Genomic DNA, 18,810 nt, shown 5'->3' with positions numbered 1-18,810 from the left:
TGCTGGAGAAGGAGCTGAGAGTCCTACATCTTGATTCAAAAACAGCAGGAGAGACTGTGTCCCACACCAGGCATAGCTTGAGCATGTGAGACTGAAAATCCACTTCCACAGTGACACACTTCCCTCCAACAAGGCCACACCTACTCCAACAAAGCCACACCCTTTATAGTGAAACTCCCTCTGGACCAAGCATTCAAACACAAGAGCCTGTGGGGCCATACCTATTTAAACCACCACAATATCCCAGGAAACGATCCTAGGAATAGATTAAAACTACCCACCCTGATGGAGGAAGGTCATTGGTTAATTATAATAAAGAAACTGCTTGGCTCTCATAGGTTAAAACATAGGTTGGTGGAGTAAACAGAACAGAATGCTGGGAGGAAGAGGAAGTGAGCTCAGACTCGACAGCTCTGCTCTCTGGAGCAGATGCCATGCTCCCCTCTCCCAGGCACATGCGATGAAGCTCCGACACAGGATGGATGTAGGCTAGAATCTCCCTGGTAAGCCACCTCGTGGGCTATACAGATTATTAGAAATGGACTAGTCCAGGTGCGAGAGTTAGCCGAGAAGAGGCTAGATATAATGGGCCAAGCAGTGTTTAAAAGAATACAATTTGTGTGTAATTATTTCGAGGCATAAGCTAGCAGGTGGCCAGGGTGCTGGGGATGAAGCCCGCCACTCATATTACAACACCACCCAGGTTTCTAAACATTTGGGTCCTAAAAGATCTACCCCTGCCAAAGCCCCAACCAACTATCCCCTCAAAAGACTTAACACATTTGGGGCCAGAATTCCACCTCCCAACATCCAGGAAGCTGAGGGTTTCTCATCATTATTTCCAACTCTTGACAAGATCCACCACTTAGTTAATCATTCCTAGCCAACAATCATGCAGGACTGCTTGATCTACAGCCCATGTACTACACAGGGGTAGGAACTAACCAGACTGTTAGCCTATTGACTTACAAAACTCGCTGTTACTGAGGGCGGCTGAAATTAATGTTTGAGGACTTTCAAGGGATTGAAACTTGTCTGCTATACAAAACCTTTAACCTAGGCACTTCCCTTTCTTCTGATACCTGCTGCTCTTGCCTTGTGGGTTAACTCATCCAGACAACAGCAATATTACTGAGCATATGAAACTACTTTGTGGCCATGTATTAATGGTTTGACTAAATATATTTGTTCTGATACTTTATATAATATAGACCATAAACTAACAAGGTGGGGGATTAGATAATTGGTACAGGTCTCTGTTTCTTTGGTCCCCCTGGCTAACTACTCTGAGATCAGCACTGGCTGGATCTTTACTTCTCATTCTAATTGGATTAACAGAGGGGCTATTATCATAAACTATATGGCCAATTATGAATCAATTCAATAAAATTAATGGTCCTTAGAATCAACTACACCTCTTTCTTTAGAGTAGGATGAATCCATGGTATGACTCATTTATTAATAGGGTGGAAAGTAACAGGCCCCCAGACCATAATAGTTCCTCAGACCTTAGTATAACTGACTCAGTGATGGAAGTATCATTCAGGTTGTAAAACTCGGTGTGTCACCAGTACCATCTGACAAAACTAAAGCAAAAACCTAAGTCATCAGAATCCATAGTTCTGGGAAAGTATCTAAATGTACTAACCTTGCTTTTTGGCTCCTGAAGTTCTGCTTCTGGCTAACTGTTCTTGTTCACCAAAGTGTGTCAACCCAGGACATGTTTTTTTGTGCTTACAAGCTCACCCAGAGAAAGGCTCGGGACTACACTAGGACTCTGAACATCCAGTGTAGTTGCCTTTCTACTAGCTTAAACTCATGTCTAAGCAGTCTGCTCTGGTGAACACCCCACAACAGAAACCTGTCCACAAACAACTTGACAATAGTACAGGCTGTTGAATTATGCACTTGAAAAGTGGTGTAGACAGATAGTTTTGTTTCTGTGTCTTCAGACAATTCTAAAATGAAAACAAAGCATGTGGCCAGCCAGCACTTTTATAACTTACTTTCATATGGAAACTTCATGAAATATTTCATCTTGATCCCTACAAGACATTGTCACTGTCCCCGGCATGGTGGAGACACTCAGGCTGAGTTTTAAGAGAAAAAAAAGAAAGAACGCCTGATGGTGCACAAAAATCATCTCAGCTACCGAGGAACTGAGGCAGGTCAGTCATTGAGGGAAGGGGATGTGAGCAGAATCAGGAGGCCTTGAACACAAGCATTGAACACTGGCAACAACAGTTGTGTTTGCCTAAGAAGTAAACATTCAGAAAAAAAACATATCTGTCCTGAGAAAAATAAGGAAATGAAACCTTGGGGGATGGGAAGGGCTACCTGTTTATTACTACTGACCCGGGGAAGAAAAATGGCCTAGTGGAAGCAGGGGTGGGAGTCTGGTATGCTATCAGTGGTGGCTGGTTAAGGTACCCTTAAGCAACCTTGTAGGCAACTTGAAGTCAACCTGCTGCCTAAACAGCTTACGGGCTCCTTCTTAGTCATGATTGACTTTATACTGAAGGTGGGCTTTGCAGGAGAACCTTTCCCCCGTATCTTTAACACCACATTTGAGACCTTTGCAGTCTCCTGAACAAGAATAATGTATGATTAGAGAGGAGTTGCAAGGGGCAGATGCACAGCTCACTGTCAGATGTCAGAATGCAGACTTTAGTTCATCCTGAGAACACACAGAGATGGCATTAAGGACTTGGAACTGCTCCTAAGTTGTCATGCCATCCAATCCTGGAAGAAGCCCTCAAAAATAACAAGTTTGGAGAAGAGACATTGGATTCAGCTGATCGTCTGCCATGACACACAGTTGCTGCTTCCTATGGGTGAAATGCATAAAGTGTGTTCTATTTGCCTATGGCTTTCTGAATGGAACCCACCCTCACACACCATAGGAAAATGTATATCCCTGAACAATCCTAGTAGCCCCATAGTATGATTGAGTAATCAGAAAACATCACCTATACTGACTCTACATAAATTCTGGTCTCAGTGGCACCGGAATTGCTTGCTCATTTTTTTTCCATAATCACATTAACTAGCCCTTATGTTAAACCAGTTCCTTTCCCTCATTTATTTCAGGCATGGCTTCACAACAGGAATCCACAACAAAGAAAAACCAGAGAAGAGTAATGTTCATGCATGTATCACATGGGAGCCAGGACATTTTCATAATAGGCATGGATTTCTTGGGTTTCAAGGAATTTTTGGGTAGGATGTAGGAATGTGAATTTTCAAGTTCCTGAATTCACCACAAGTGACCACTTTTTATGTTTAAAATTAAAAGAAGTTTTGTATGGTGTTTTTTTCCTGGTTGTCTTGGACTCTGTAACACCACCTGCATGTTTGATGTATGCTTTGAATGAATTTCATAATAAAGCAAATTATTGTTCATTTAAAAAAATATAAATAGAAATTTGATTCCCATTGTAGACCATGTAGTTGTTGACACGCTTCAGGAAATAAAACGGATGCCCACCTTCCTACTTCTACTCTGTGATCCTTCTCTTTCCTGGGCACTAGTAACCAGGTTTCCCTGCACCTCTCTGGCGTCTCTCATTTCCTTCACATTGTGAGTATCACCTTTCCATCTCCTCTCAGCTAACTCTGAACAGTTGCATAATTTTGGATTCAAAGTCTTATCTTTAAAACACTTGCTTTTACTATGGCTGCCAGTGTCAAGTTCGACCTCATGGCTTCTTAGTTCTTGACACCCAGTTGTGTGGCTAACTGAGTCCACAGAAAGCCTGAGAAAGCTTGGAAAAGAATAGAGTAAAGCATGTTTCTTGTGGCAATTTCTTGGGTCTGCTCTGCTTGCTACAAGCGCTCTCATCTAAGAGAGGCTTCCTGACTCAGCTTCAGCTGCAAAACCCTGCAGCTCATTAAGAGGTCCTGCCACGAAACACTTAAATGGTGTTGACGAAAAGCTGAACACATGCTTTTCGGTTTTAAGCCGTAGCAGGAAAAAAGCTGTGCCGTTTAAAAATGCCGGCTTTCTGGGCTGTCCTGCCAGGGCAAACTCTGACTCTTTTACGCAGGCGGTTCATGCGGTTTGCAAGCATAGGCTGCTGAAGCTCGCTTGCTGGCAGGGACCTTGAAACACCATGAGGCTGGAAAGCTAAGGAATGGGCTACATCTAGCCAGCAAAGCCACACCTTTAGTCCTACTGAGATTGCTTGGTAAATTAAAGACTCATGTGGTCAAAAAACAGAGAGATATACAGTAAAGAGAGATTCAAAGACAATGAAAATTTCTAAATGGTTTACAGTGTGTTGAAAATATATGCAGACTAAAAGTTCAAGTTCTTAAAGTAAAAACAAAAATAAGGAAGAGAGTAGTTGGGTGTGGTAGCACACACCTTTAATCCAGTGCCTAAAAGGCAGAGACAAACAGATCTCTGTGAGTTCAAGGTGTAGTAGCAAACACCTTTAATCCCAATGCCTGGGAGGCAGAGACAGGAGGATCTCTGAGAGTACAAAGACAGCCTGGTCAAAGATATATACGCTCAAAAAGCAAAAAGTTAACCTAGGAATGTCACAGCTTAGATTCTTAAGCACCTAGTGATTTAAAGGCGCAAATCAAAAGTGCTCCTGGATAGTAAAAAATTGCAGATTCACAATAGGACAGATTCAGACCACTAAATGAGTCACACTGTTGGATGAATATACATATGCTTGGGAGAGAGAAGAAAAAGAATATAGAAAATAAAATTAATGGTTAAAAAAAAGATAAAGTCTTTAAAGAGACAAAGTACAGATAGTTATAGATTAAGAGAAATAAAAATAAGTCACGTAAAAATGGAAAATTCACAGAGTCTGGATTATGTACATTGTGTTTTCTTTAAATTTTTTGACTGTGAAGGAGCTAAGTACAGAGAGACATTTCATTATATGGGCTGCCAAGTGGAACCAGAACGGATATCATGAGGGTATGACTTCAGAATTTGGGTCTAAGGATATGATGCTTTGGAGAGAGTCTTCTTTTGTTTTCACAGAGGATGAGACCCTTTGGATTTCTTCTATTCTGATTTGGTATGATAGACCACACCCTCCTGAAAGGTTGATGTGAACACCCTCAAAAAATTGCCTCGCTCAACTGCCAACTGAGATGAAACTAGCACATAGGTTATACCATGAAAGACCTAATTAACGACGCCCCCATTCAGCAGGAAGCAGTTTGGAGAGAAAAAACTGCGCCCATGTTCCCAAATATGGTTTATAAAAGTTCTTTTACATTTAAAGGGGGATATGATATAGATATGAATTATTTGTATTAGTATAGATTTTGCTTTATTGATAGAGATTTAAGGTCAATTTTGTTATATGTATTTCTGATATTGATTAAGGTATTGTGATTGTGTAGTTCATTTAAATATGTACTGTATAATTAAGAAATATAGGTTGTTAATGGATAATCATCGATAATAGTAAAGCTTGTAGTCATATTAGTTAGATTTTCTAGATATATAGAGATATATTTTAGATAGACATTCTTCATGTCTTTCAAAGATTACAGAATAGCACATTTAATGTTTTAATAACTGAGGACTTTTCATGACAATGAGACACTCTGCTCCTGGCAGCACCAATCTACTTCAAGAAGAAGATGGGCATCGAAGAGGATCCTTATGGAGTTTGATAGCCATTTGGGCAAGAAACTGCTCTTGCCTGGACTATTGCATAAACTGGACACAGAGAACCCACAGAGAGAGGACTACTGAACTTGCCTAAGGTGAGATGATCTTTCGGGGTTCCTGATTCATGAAAGAGTCTGCAAGACATTCTTTAGGACAAGCAGATAGTGACTGCCTTTGAAATTTCCTGCTTTGTGGAAATGTCTGCTGCAAACTATGGTCCTGAAGGCTGAAGATGGATGCCCCAACGGTACAGAGGAACTTTGGGTGACTGTCCAGGCAGCGAGATGTCTCTGTCATTTCTAGAGTTTTAAAAGTTGCTTTTTTCTTGTTTGCTTAGGTAGTATTGTATCTTTCTGGAGTCTTTGATGGAGTTAAGAATAGTTAGTTATAGTTATAGTTTTCCTTAGTTATGATAAAGATTATTGTAACTTTTACTTGATAACTGTTTTGTTATATGTAATTTTGCTATGTTAAAGTTAAAGCCTTCCTTTTTTTTTGTTTAAACCGAAAAAGGGGAAATGATGGAGGAAGGTCATTGGCTAATAAAGGAACTGCCTTGGCCCATTTCATTGGTTAGAAGATAGGTGGGAGGAGTAAACAGAACAAAATGCTGGGAGGAAGAGGAAGTGAGCTCAGACTCGACAGCTCTCCTTTCAGGAGCAGACGCCTCAGAGAGAGACGCCACCTAGAATCTTCCCGGTAAGACGGGTGCTCACAGATTATTAGAGATGGGTTGATCGGTATATCAGAATTAGCCAGTAAGGGCCAGAGCTAAAGGGCCAAGCAGTGTTTAAATGAATACAGTTTGTGTGTTGTTATTTCGGGCATAAGCTAGCCGAGCAGGTGGCTGGGGTGTTGGGGACGCAGCCCCGCCATAGCCCTTATTACTACAAGTTCTATCTACATCCCTGCTTTCCAAGATATTCTTCACGAGGAAAAGATGCTATGCCCAAGTAGGCTACATCATTGATCCCCAAAGTGCAAGGTAGGATGGTGACAGTTACCTAGGAAACTGCAGCAGAATGAAGATAGAAACCCATTCTGCACATAAAAGGAATATGGTCACCATATCCCCCTATGCTGCTGTAGAAGAGAGGTCATTTCTCCAAGCTTTGGACTTCTCTTTTGGCTTCCATTAGCAGAACAAAATGTCTCATTCTATGTAAATGGAATGACAAATGCAACTAGTGCTTTGGTAAATCTTAGTATTTATTTTTATTGTATGTGACAAGACAGTGTTTTCATGGCCAACAGGATTGCCCAAGATATTACTGGCACAAGAGGAACTGTTGTGATGCCTTAGCAACAGAGGCACTCTCGGGATCTTTATCCTTCTTGGGTGGAAAGTTGTTCAAGGGATCAGATGTGTTACTGCTGAGTTGGAATTCCATCTGCATGTTCCTGTATTTAGACCTCCTATTCTTAAACCAAGCCTGAAATAAGACCAAGATGGAGGCCGGGTTATCATGCTGAATAACTAATGTTATGGTGGTAAAACACACGCAACTTTATAGGGGACTGGCATTCTCCCCTCCACAGAACAGAGTTTCCCATTCCTCGCAAACCTCAAGACTGCAAGTATTACCCAGGGTGGAGGATGTGGTCATAGCCCACGAAATCTTGCTTTCCACCACTAGAGACTGTCCACACACAGACTCAGCACACATAGCAACAGACCCACTCTTCTGCAGAAGCCTTTGGAAAAACAAGCTATCCGCCAACGCCTGAACTCTATCGGGCTCATTCTTTAGACAGACTTTCAAACCTGTCAGTCATTGCCTTCTTCATAATGAAAGATTTGGAGCACTATCTCAGAGTTGACACAAGATACCAAGCTGGGGAGTTTAAAATTCAGAGCTGCATTTGTCTGAGCCATCTTACTAAAACCTTACAAAAGAAAATCAGAAGAACCAGCCACAAGGGCTTTTCAGCTCTTGTTCCACATCCTTTTCACCTTGCTTAAAAAATTTTCCTCGTAGAAAGGCAAGCCATCCCTGCTCCATATTTACTCACTCATTCTTTGAGCAGTTAGTAACAACTAACTCTTATTCCTGCCATCACGTAAGTATTTCCATGGCAATCCTGAGTGCCAACATGACTCCAGGCAGAAATATTATGCAGAAGATCTTTTTGTCACACATAGTTCACCATTAATTAGGGGACATGCAGGTGTGTATGACATGCATACATTATAATTATACCTCGATCTGCTATATTTAGACAGACATAAACATAATTCCTCTCACACAGAAAATGGGAGACACGGTTTCTTGGTTTTGCTTTCCTTTGGGGGAAACCTATTCCTTTACTTCTAGAAACAGGGAAGAAACACTAGCTGGAGTTTACTTTTGCAAACACTTTCTACTTCCAAAGAGCACATTAGTCCAACTCTTGTATGCCCGCACAAAACATTCAAAAAAGACCCAGGAACTCCAGGTGTAGAAGACAAGGCCAGGCCTGTCCTGAAGCAGATCTGAGATGTGCAGGAGATCCTTCTTTCTATGTGTTGCTTGTATTGGTTAATCAATAAAGAAACTGCTTGGCCTGAAAGGGCAGAACTTAGGTAGGTGGAGAAGACAGAAATGAATGCTGGGAAGAAGAAAGCAGAGTCAGAGAGGCGCCATGGATCCTCTGCCTGAGATGGAAAATGGTTAGAATCTTTCCTGTTAAGCCACTGCCACATGGCGATATACAGATTAATAGAAATGGGTTAAACTAATATGTGAGAGTTAGCCAATAAAAGACTAGGGATAATGGGCCAAGCAGTGATTTAATTAATACAGTTTCTGTGTGGTTATTTCAGGGCTAAGCAAACCAGGCAGCCTGGACGATCAAGCATGTCCCCCTCTCCTCTACCACAGAGATGAGCCTCTACTGACCTTCACCTTGCATTCGTCCACATCAATGAGCTCTGCAAGTGCTTTTCTGTGGAGAGAAAGGGACAGAGGTTAGCCACTGCCACATGGGGAGAGGGAAGGAGAGTGCACATATATGGCCTCTCTGCATTTTTATCTTGTTATCCCCGACCCCAGCTCAATAACTTCTCATTTAATCAGGGTTTTTTTTTTGCAGATAGGACTCTTTAAAAGTGACTTCATCTTGTCAAAACACTAAATATTGCTTTAAGAACTCCATAGCATAGCCAAGGGAGATCACTCGGTGGGTAAAGGGACCCGATGGTACTCCTGAAGATGAGATTCCAACCCCTGTTCCTCACACTAGGGAAGGAGAGAACAGACTCCCAGATTTCCCTCTTCATCCACATATTCAGGTATGTCATACTCACACACATAGTTAAAGTAAGTACGGTTCTAATAAGAAATTGGAGTTGAGAAACAGGCTGGGTTTTGACTATATTGTATGTATTTGCTTACAGCAGTGTCCAATTTTTTTCTGTGCAGCTATGCTTGTTTTGTGTGGATATTGGGTATGAGTATAAATTCAGGAAGACTTGCTTGAATGGCAGTCATTTTGCTATAAAAATTATTTGTCATCATATATATATATATATAATATTCTATAATATTATACACACGCACACACACACACACACACACACACACACACACGAGGGGGACACACAAGTGCTCCAAAGGTCAAATCTATTAGAGCTTGGGTGATAAATTTTGAAGCCTCTTCTTCCCTTTGACCTTGTTGAGGTTGGGTTTTTCTTGTTGTTCCGAGGCTATGCTGCCTACTAGGTCTACCTGGCTCACCATGTTGTGGTGGTTTTCTTGTGCCTGTCTCCCATCTGCCTGTAGGACTGATGGGATTTAGGTGCCCATCAGTACCTCTGGGGCTTTCTAATTGGGTTGCAAGTACAAACCGATCTTCAGGCTTGTTTTAAGCACTTTTACCCCATGAGCCATCTCTTCAGCTCCAACTTTATTGGATACACTATCTGTCCCTGGTCTTATATTCACTGTGGCCCCCAGAACCAGTCATGTCCTCACCTCCCCAGAACTAGGATTTCTTGTGGATGGTATTTTGTATTTGTTTAATCTCATGAGAACAGAGTTGCTAACTGTTCAAAGCAGTAAACATAGAATTAATGTAGCCAGAATTTCAGTTTCTTGGTATATACCACCAAGGACTTTAAACCCAGAGGTAAAGAGATAATATATCTCCATAGACGCAAAGCACAATCCATGATTTCCTTTTGTGTGCCAGCCAAAGCAGTCAGACTCTGGATGAAAAGACAAAATGGTGCAGTAGGCTAGAGAGGGGGTCAGGGATGATTGCAAAGTGCAAGGGTCTTGTTCCCCAAAACAGTTTTGAAAACACTGCTAGCTCTGCACTTTCGTCTTAGTTCGGTTTCTTTTTAAAAAACAACTGTAAAATGAAAGAAATCCCCACCAGGAGCATTAGGCTTCTTTTTCTTTTTCCAAAATGCATGGGAGAGTTTGACCTTTAACCTCAGCGGCCACCTTTCTCACCCCCACCATAAATTCAGCTGAAGATTTTGCAGTTTCAGGGCCAAGAATAGAAGGAGGCCCAACCCAGGGACCAAACTAATCTCAGCTACTGAGGAGGTTGAGCCAGTGTTTCTCTGTGTTCTGGTTGTCCTGGAACTAGCTCTTGTAGACCAAGCTGATCTTGAACTCACAGAGATCCTCCTGCCTCTGCCTCTTGAGTGCCGGGATTAAAGGCTTGTGTCACCACTGTCTGGCCAGTATTTTTTTTTAATGAAGAAAAGAGGTTAGGAGAAGGCAAAGGAGCTCAAAGTACTGGAAAACAGAGTGGATTCTTTAAAAGGCATGTACATACCTTTGGAGTGCATTAGGATACTGGGTTTCTCGGAAAACCCTGTCCAGTTCGCAAAGTTGCCTGTAGGTGAACTTGTGTTTTACACGTCGCTTGTTGGAGGGTTGAGAAACTGCTCCAGCGGCTTTCCCAGGCTCACCAAGCTTTCCCCGTCCAGGCTCACTGGGGATGGCCCGCGCTTTGTTTCTTTCATGGTAATAGTGATGTTCATATTCACGGTTCACGTAGTCTGTATCACCTAGCTCATGCAGAACTCGTACACCTCTTCCGTAGCATCTACGGGCTGCTGCTGCAGCTAGCCTCTGCTGAGATTCGGTCATTATTTCTTCCTCATAGAAGCCCACCCCATAATAGTCGAAGTCGAAGTAGATGTACTTGCTCTCCATCATCAGAGCGTTGCAAACAGAAACCACTGAGAAGCACCTCCCAATTCCACGGGCGAAAATTGTTACATCAGGCTGCGCATGTTCCACAGTACTCCTGGGTGTGGCTAGTATGGGCCCGGAAGTGGGGGGGTATGTGTGGGCGTAAAAAGCTGGGTCCACCCCACAGGAGAAGACAGTTGCAACTAGGAGGCATGGCAAAAGGGCTACTTGAAGTAAAATACTGCCTTTACGCCTTTAATCCCAGCACTCGGGAGGCAGAGGCAGGCGGATCTCTGTGAGTTCGAGACCAGCCTGGTCTACAGAGCTAGTTCCAGGACAGGCTCCAAAGCCACAGAGAAACCCTGTCTCGAAAAAAAAAAAAAAGATTTCTCCAAGAACGAGGACCCGACTTGGACCTGGGTTTCAGAGAGGCTCCCCAACGAGGACTAACAAAAGATTTTAAGGTTATTTGGCAGAATAGGATAGGTACAGAAATTCAGGAGAACTCTGTGTCAAACTTGGACAATATCTCATGACCCAACCTTCCAATGTCACAAGTCTGTGTTTTCCCCGCTGGGAATGAAGTTGGCAGTGAAAATTAGGGGGCTCTTCTCTGTATTTCTTTGAAGACAGTGAATGCAGAGTTGGCTTGGTCCATCTAGGCACAGGAGTAGAAATTAAAGCATTTTCCTTGGTAAGATCCAGTACCAAAGAACCCCCCCCCCACACACACATACACACACAATGATCACTGTGAGAAAAATCGATGTTAGATTTTTAAAATAGAATATCTGTCAGAATTTACACATAATACCCCATCTAGGGATGATCTCAGACAAAAATGATGATATATTATGAGGGTCTTGCCCTCTTTGTGTTGCAGGGAATATTAAAACTTCAAATTGAGAGAGCATTTGAACATTTCTCTAGAATACTTTATACAGAGGTTAAATAAACACATACACTAGGCAATTATTTTCTTTGTTTTAAAAAATGAATAGTTTCTTATATCCTGACCACAGTTTGCTTCCCTTCTCTCCTCCCGTCACCTCCCCTCTGGCCCTTCCTCCTCTGTTTCTTTACAGAAGAGGGTAGGCCTCCCATTGATACCAACTAAGCCTGGCATATATCAAGTTGCAGCAAGACAAAGCATCTCCATTCATATTAAAGCTGTGCAAGCAACCCAGTATGAGGAATAGGGTCCTGAAAGCTGGCAAAAGAGCCAAAGACAGCCCCAGTTCCCACTGTTAGGAGTTCACAAGAAGATACAACTGTCACATATATGCAGAAGGCTTAGGTCAGTCCCATGCAGGCTCTCTGGTTGTTGTCTCTATGAGTTCCTATGAGCCCAGGTTAGATGATTCTGTGGGTTTTCTTGTGATGTCCTTGACCCTTCTGGTTCCTACAGTCCTTTCTCTTTTCACCAGGATTTTCTGAGCTTGGTCTAATGTTTTCCTTTGGGTCTCCATCTGTTTCCTTCAGGTGCTGCATGAAGCCTCTGTGGTGATAATTGAACTAGATACTGATCTATGAGTATAGCTGAATAGCGTTAGGAATCAATTCATTGATTTTTTTTGTCAGTCATGTTTGGTTCTATCCTAGGTCTCTGGACTCTCTAGCCTCTGGATCCCAGTGTTCTGGGCAGTGTCAGGGGTGAGCTCTCTTTTGTGGCATGAGTCTCAAGCTGGACTGTTTGGCCACTCCCACAAGTTCTGTGCCACTTTTACCCCTGCACTTCATGTAGGTAGGACATGTTGCAGGTTGAAGGCTTTGTGGCTTGTTTTTGGGTCCCAATTTACCCACTGGAAGTCTTGCCTGGTTACAGGACATGACCAACTGAGGCTCCACATCCCCCATTGCTAGAAGTCTTTGCCTCATATCGTGTGAAACAATTCTATATTCTGTCAATTGTATCTTAAATAAACACTGATTGGCCAGTACCAGGCAGGAAATATAGGTGGGACAACCAGACAGGAAGTAAGGGGGGGCCAATGAGAACAGGAGAATGCTGGGAAGAAGGAAGCTCATTCCTCCCCAGTTCTGCCCAGATCACGGAAGAAGCAGGATGTGACCTGCCCACCTGAAAAAAATACTGAGCCATGTGACTAACATATATAAGAATAATTGGCTAATATATGTTATAACAGCTAATAAAAAGCCTGAGCTAACGGGCCAATCAGTTTATGATTAATGTAGACTTCTGTGTATTTTCTTTGGGACTTGCTGGCTGTGGGAACTGGGCAGGACAGAAACCCCAACAAGCAGACCCTAATGTTACAGAATGGCGCTCCAATGTGGTAAACTGACTTCACGTAAAATAGCAAGTTCCCAAAATGCAAATTTTAAGATGTACTGCTGACAGATTTTTCTTTGGGCCACCAGCTCACAAGAAAATGACATAGAGATTTATTATTAATTATAAAAGCTCATATTTAACTTAGGCTTGCTCCTAACTAGTTGTTAAAACTTAAATTAACCAATATTTTAAAATCTATGTTCTTTTATGTGTCTTAGTTAACTTTACTCTGTATTGCCCATTTTGCTTCCTCTCCATCAGACTGATGGCTCCATCTTTCTTCTTTTTTATTTTTATTTATTTTTTTTAAATTTTATTTATTAAAGATTTCTGCCTCCTCCCCACCACCGCCTCCCATTTCCCTCCCCCTCCCCCGATCAACCCCTCCCCCATCAGCCTGAAGAGCAGTCAGGGTTCCCTGCCCTGTGGGAAGTCCAAGGACCACCCACCTCCATCCAGGTCTAGTAAGGTGAGCATCTTCTTCTAAGGGCTTTCTCTGTCCCCAGAAGTCCCTGCTATACTTTCTGCTTAACTATTGGCAATTTAGGTTTCTATTTTAAAAAAAATCACAATGACACATCTTCATACAGTGTAAGGGAATATTCCACAACATTTCCCCTTTTACTGTGTTACAGATTGTAAATGTAATACAGTAAAACTATACACAATTAGAACAATTTTCAGGAAAGAATTATATTCACAATGTCCAGTTCATTTTTATTTGGCAAATTTAGAGAAAATACTCCATGATTGTCCCATCTTAGTCCAAAGTTTTATTCCTAAGTCATTTTTTGTCATAACTTGTATTACTATCCTAAAATATCTTTTTAAATCTTAAAATACCTTGCTAGATAAACAATCTAAGCTTTTATGTTTTTCAACCTTATAAACTTTATATCTCTTAGGTAAGTTTCTTTTCTGAATTTGGTAACAAGGAAAACTTCAAAACTTTAACTGTCCAGTCTTTAATCCCCATCAGAGACCAAGAAGGATAAAATATTACTTGAGTAAACAGGAAGTACAGTGAAAGCAATTTCCAAAACTATAGAAATGACAGAGATATCTGGTTGCCTAGACGGTCACCTCAAGGTTATACTGAAATGTTCAGGCCTAGAATATCTGACAGGCTTTTCTGTAAAGCAGGAATTTTGAAGGACAGTCATAAATTGTTTTGGTAAATTGGCAAGATGGAATGTCCTTATGGAGAGATCACAGGAGAAACTTTCACAGAGCAATATTTCAGGTGTCTGGCCTTGTGATATCATAGTCCTTCAAGAGATCAATAGCACCTGTGCTGCCCTAAGCTTCCTTCACCAAGAAGGTAAAGTTTGCTCTAACTCAAAACAGCAATTAACACTTCGTACCAATCTTTGATACAAAATTTTAGATTCAGTAGATTAAGTTTTTGTTTAGGTCCTAAGATTCAGGTGATAAGAAAAGGCTGTTTACTGCAAAATCATGTCCAGATATTACTAACCACACATAAGAAATGTAATAGTACACATATTCTTTGCCTCTGCCTTAGATCTCTCACTGGTTTAGTTTATAACTGGATCCCTTTATAACTGGATCCCTTCAAGAGGTAAATAGAACTTTTACAACCCCCAGCTGTTGTCAGTCACCAGTTAATCTGACTGAGTCTTGCCTTGTAGTTTTTTTTTATTACTAATGAGTTGCTAATGAATGGGTGTGTGTGTGTGTGTGTGTGTGTGTGCGCGCGCGTGCAAGCACGTTCATATGTGCTTGGAAATTTGTAACAAAGAGGAAATAGAATGGAAAAGACTCATGGCCAATCCTGAATGAGGCTAGAGAACCAGGCCTCCACTTTCTCAAAGCTTAGCATGAAGTAGTTGATCACAGTGGGTTTGCTGAAGGGCAAGGTGCTGTGTTATCTGTAAAGGGGTTCTCCAGGGATTTCTTTTTGCCCTAGTGGTGATGGGACCCAGTTCCTTATTCTGGAGAAGCATCACTCCCGAGGTACACAAACAGCTGTCTGCTATATAGGAGCATTTATAAAACAGGTTATTTTAAACTTTAATTTTATGAGTATGGATGTCTTGCCTGCATGTATGCCTTTGTACAATATATGTGCCTGGTACCTGGAGAGGCCACAATAGGGCGTCAGACAACCTGGAGCTAATTACAGATAGTTGTGAGCTGTCATGTCTAGTGTAATTTATTTTAAACCGCCACAAAGAGAAGTCACACCATGCAACAGGGCTCACATGGGAGGAGAGAGAAGGGCCAGAAAAGGGGCCAGAGAGGGGGGCAGAGAGGTTGGCAGAGACCGGTCCCTGGATACAAGAGTGGCAGAAAAGGAAGAAAGAGAGGCAGAGAAATAGAGGAGAGAAAGAGAGAGAGAGAGAGAGAGAGAGAGAGAGAGAGAGAGAGGAAGTGGGAAAGGCCCACCTTTTAAAAGGGAATGTAGTGAATCTGCACAAGGGGTGCTCTTAGTGGCTGCAGCTAAGGACGTACCCTGTCAGGACCCCAAGGGCAAGCCAGATGTCTGAATACTAACAATGTGGGTCCTGGAACTTGAACCATGGTCCTCTGGAAGAGGTCCTTCTGTGTCATCTCTCCAGCTTCAGGAAACAGGTTTTTAAATCTCATTAGTTGAGTTGAAAGGTAGTGCACTTCTGAAGACTGGGCAAGGCCTTTTATCCAATCCCCATTGGCAATAAAAATCTCCTCCATAAAATTCTCCTTAAATATTGTTATGTGATTTGTTTTGACATTAGAATACTGTCTAATTTATTGACCAAACCTTTCTATGTCTGTTTGTAGGATTGGTTGAAGACAAGGAGCACCAAGTATAAGGAAAACCAGAAGCCATTGTGCTTAAGTTTGTGCCACCTGGTACCCAGAATAAGCCTGGTACCCAGAATAAGCCTCCATGGAGAATCACGAACAGCTCTACACTTCCGTCTTTACCTGAGACCACATCAGGACAGATTCTTCTGGACTCACCAACAGCTGGATCATGGGAAAAACTGGATTACACAGACTAAAAGGACTTTCTCATCAAGAACAATGAAAACATTTCCGGTTCAATACACCTGGGAATAATGCTCTCACAAGGCATAATCAAAAATGAAAGCATTTGAGCCTAGGAAGAGACTTTCAAAAGACATGTGGAGTTCTACCCTAGCCTCAGAGAGAAGAGGTCATCCCCAGAGGCCAAATCTGCCCTTACAAACGTTCACAGAAGCTGCCAGGAGCCACAATTCAGGAGTGTTATTCATTCACGGACAGCAAGCCAATGGGTCAGGAGTAAAGATGATCATGAAAGGTGTGCAGATATGCAACTGGTTGTGTCTCAGCTATAGAAACATAAGCATAAAATGAAAATTTGCCACCTATTTCTGAAATGAGGACAGGAAGGCTGGATTCCAGGAGAGCTATCAAAATAGGTACAAAGAGAAATGCTGAGCCCAAGGTCAAAGTTGGGTCAAGATCAAATCAGAGGCTATCTGAGACCCATTGGTTTACCAGATATGTAACTTAAGGTGACTAAGTGGGTGCTGGGATTGACATTCACTGTAGTATAAACTAGAAAAGTAAGAATTCATAGTCGACAAGTAGTGCTGGGGGCTGTGGATGGCTGAGTAAAGATACTTTGCCCAAGTCAATCCAAAGTGATCAGTCCAAGGCTTGCAAGGATGAGGATGCACAGCAGACATGGAGAGTGTTCAGCTATGTGGGACATCTGAACAGACCATGTGTGAGCTTTGCTATATTTGGACCAGGCAGACACAAAATCAGAAGTGCAGAGTCCTGGCCCAGTCTCAGAGAACTCAGGAAAGATGGTAGAGAGCTTGGTCATCTGTCAAGATGCCTGTAGGCACTGAGAATTCTGGGTGTCTGGAAGCAGGTTCCCCACTCCATGACTTCAGGAAAGGAGGGAAATAAAAACACATCATGTGATAAAAATGGAAGAAAGTTCCAGTGAGTCTGAGGTGATACTCATGGCTGCTTAGACGGGGCTGTGAGGGAGAGCAGGGGGAGCGGGACACGTCATGTGAGAGAGGGAGAGAGAGAGAGAGAGAGAGAGAGAGAGAGAGAGAGAGAGAGAGAGAGAGAGAGAGAGAATATGCTGAGAATGTTCAGGAGTAGGGTGGAGAAAGGGCTGCACCCTGATGGAGTGAAGGGAGGTAAGGAAAGAGGCAGGAGGCAGAGGGAGACAAATGGGAAGCGTCAGCATTTCAATGTCAGGGATTCTACAGGATCAGAAGCTCTTTGACACTGCTGCAGGTGCTCTTGTCCTTGCAGGAGAGGTTACGTACTTAAAGACTCACATAGGGGCATAACATAAGAAAAACCCTAACAGTTGGGTGAAGAGGTGCTTAGGGCCATAGTTCAAAGAGCAGGCACAGGTAGCAATGGCTGCTTGGCTTCAGAGCGATTGGCTGAAGAGAGCCAAGGACTGAAAAAGAATGTTCCAGTCCCAAGACCAGGAACAAGAATGTCAGACACGGCAGATTCACCATGAGTCCTGCAAGTTTGTTGGCCTTGGAGACCTTGGGCATGGGACCTGAACTTCTTTGGGCACCCATCAAATGCTGAAGGGAATGAGAAAGCTTCTAGAAGGCTTCTTGGCAAACTAAACCTGAACTTTTAATTTTTTTCATTAAACAATGTATGATTGTTTGATACCGTGGGATCTAGAACACCTTCGGTGCCTTATTGTTTCCTTTAAAGAACGCGCATGAGTATTTTGTCTACATGTATGTTCATCATACCTGTAGGCATTGCCCATGTATACAGTGTCCATAGAGGCCAGAAGAGGGCACCAGATTTTTGTGGTCCTTCTGAAGTTACAGACAGTTCTGTGCTGACATATGTGTGCAGGGGAACTGAATCCAAGACCTCTATAAGAGCAGCAAGTGCTTTCAAACTGGAACCATCTCTCCAGGCTCAGCATCTTCAGCGTTTTTGAATAGTTAATCAATATTTAATGTTATAATTGTCCATGCTGAACATGTTGCTTTATATAAATTTGTACTTCAAAAAGGCAGAAAAATGTATAGGCTTATAGATTTTCAGAAACATTTTAGACTGTTATTTAAATATAATTTAATATCATGTGTCAATAATATTTTAAAGTCTCGTGATAAATCATGAAATTTAAATGTCCACACAAATATTCTCATTAAGTATACCAATACTTCATAGTTCTCCAAACACCATAACTATAAATTATCCTTATTTCAGTTAAAACTTTTTAAGATAATTTCTTAAACTTCCTTACATGAATTTGTTGTATGTTGGAAAGCACTAGCTCATTTTTGACTTTTCAAATTAGCATACAATTATTACACACAATCATGGATTTCATTATGACAATTTCATAGATAAAAATGTATTTTGATCATACTCATTGCCCAGTTACCACTTCTTGTTCTGTCTTAACTGGTCCATTCCTCTTCCCAGCTAGTCTCCCTCCACATTCATGCATTTTGTGGTATGTGTCAGTGAGTTAAGTAGGATTACTTACGTTTGCATGGTTGATCGATTATGGGTACATAGACAATTTGACAGTGGCTATTTAAAGAAAAAATGCTTATTTCCCCTCCCTCACAACCTTAAACAAAGAAATGGGTAAGGCCTTGTGAGCCTGTCACCCTTCCAATCTATCTTAACTCCAGGTCAAAGATTATGTAGTGATATTTTTAAATAAAAACTCAGTGTCAGAGGCAGTGCTGATTCTGACAGGCATGCACTGGTCAGGTCGTATTCTTGAA

General features: G+C 41.9%; 1 protein-coding gene across 1 annotated transcript; it reads right to left on the bottom strand.

Moving 5' to 3' along the window:
• Positions 1-6,912: 6,912 nt before the first annotated feature.
• On the bottom strand, positions 6,913-10,794 carry LOC142841738 (retinal homeobox protein Rx-A-like). Its single transcript, XM_075958708.1, has 3 exons — positions 10,412-10,794; positions 8,524-8,569; positions 6,913-7,077 (listed from the first exon to the last, which is right to left on the bottom strand). The coding sequence occupies exons 1-3, from the start codon at positions 10,792-10,794 to the stop codon at positions 6,913-6,915; spliced, it is 594 nt and encodes a 197-aa protein (XP_075814823.1).
• Between the last annotated feature and the right edge of the window lie 8,016 nt (positions 10,795-18,810).

This window comes from Microtus pennsylvanicus, chromosome X, assembly GCF_037038515.1.
Source record: "Microtus pennsylvanicus isolate mMicPen1 chromosome X, mMicPen1.hap1, whole genome shotgun sequence".
Lineage (NCBI taxonomy): Eukaryota > Metazoa > Chordata > Mammalia > Rodentia > Cricetidae > Microtus > Microtus pennsylvanicus.
Note: the sequence above shows the minus strand (reverse complement) of the source record. Positions and strands in the feature narration are given on the sequence as shown.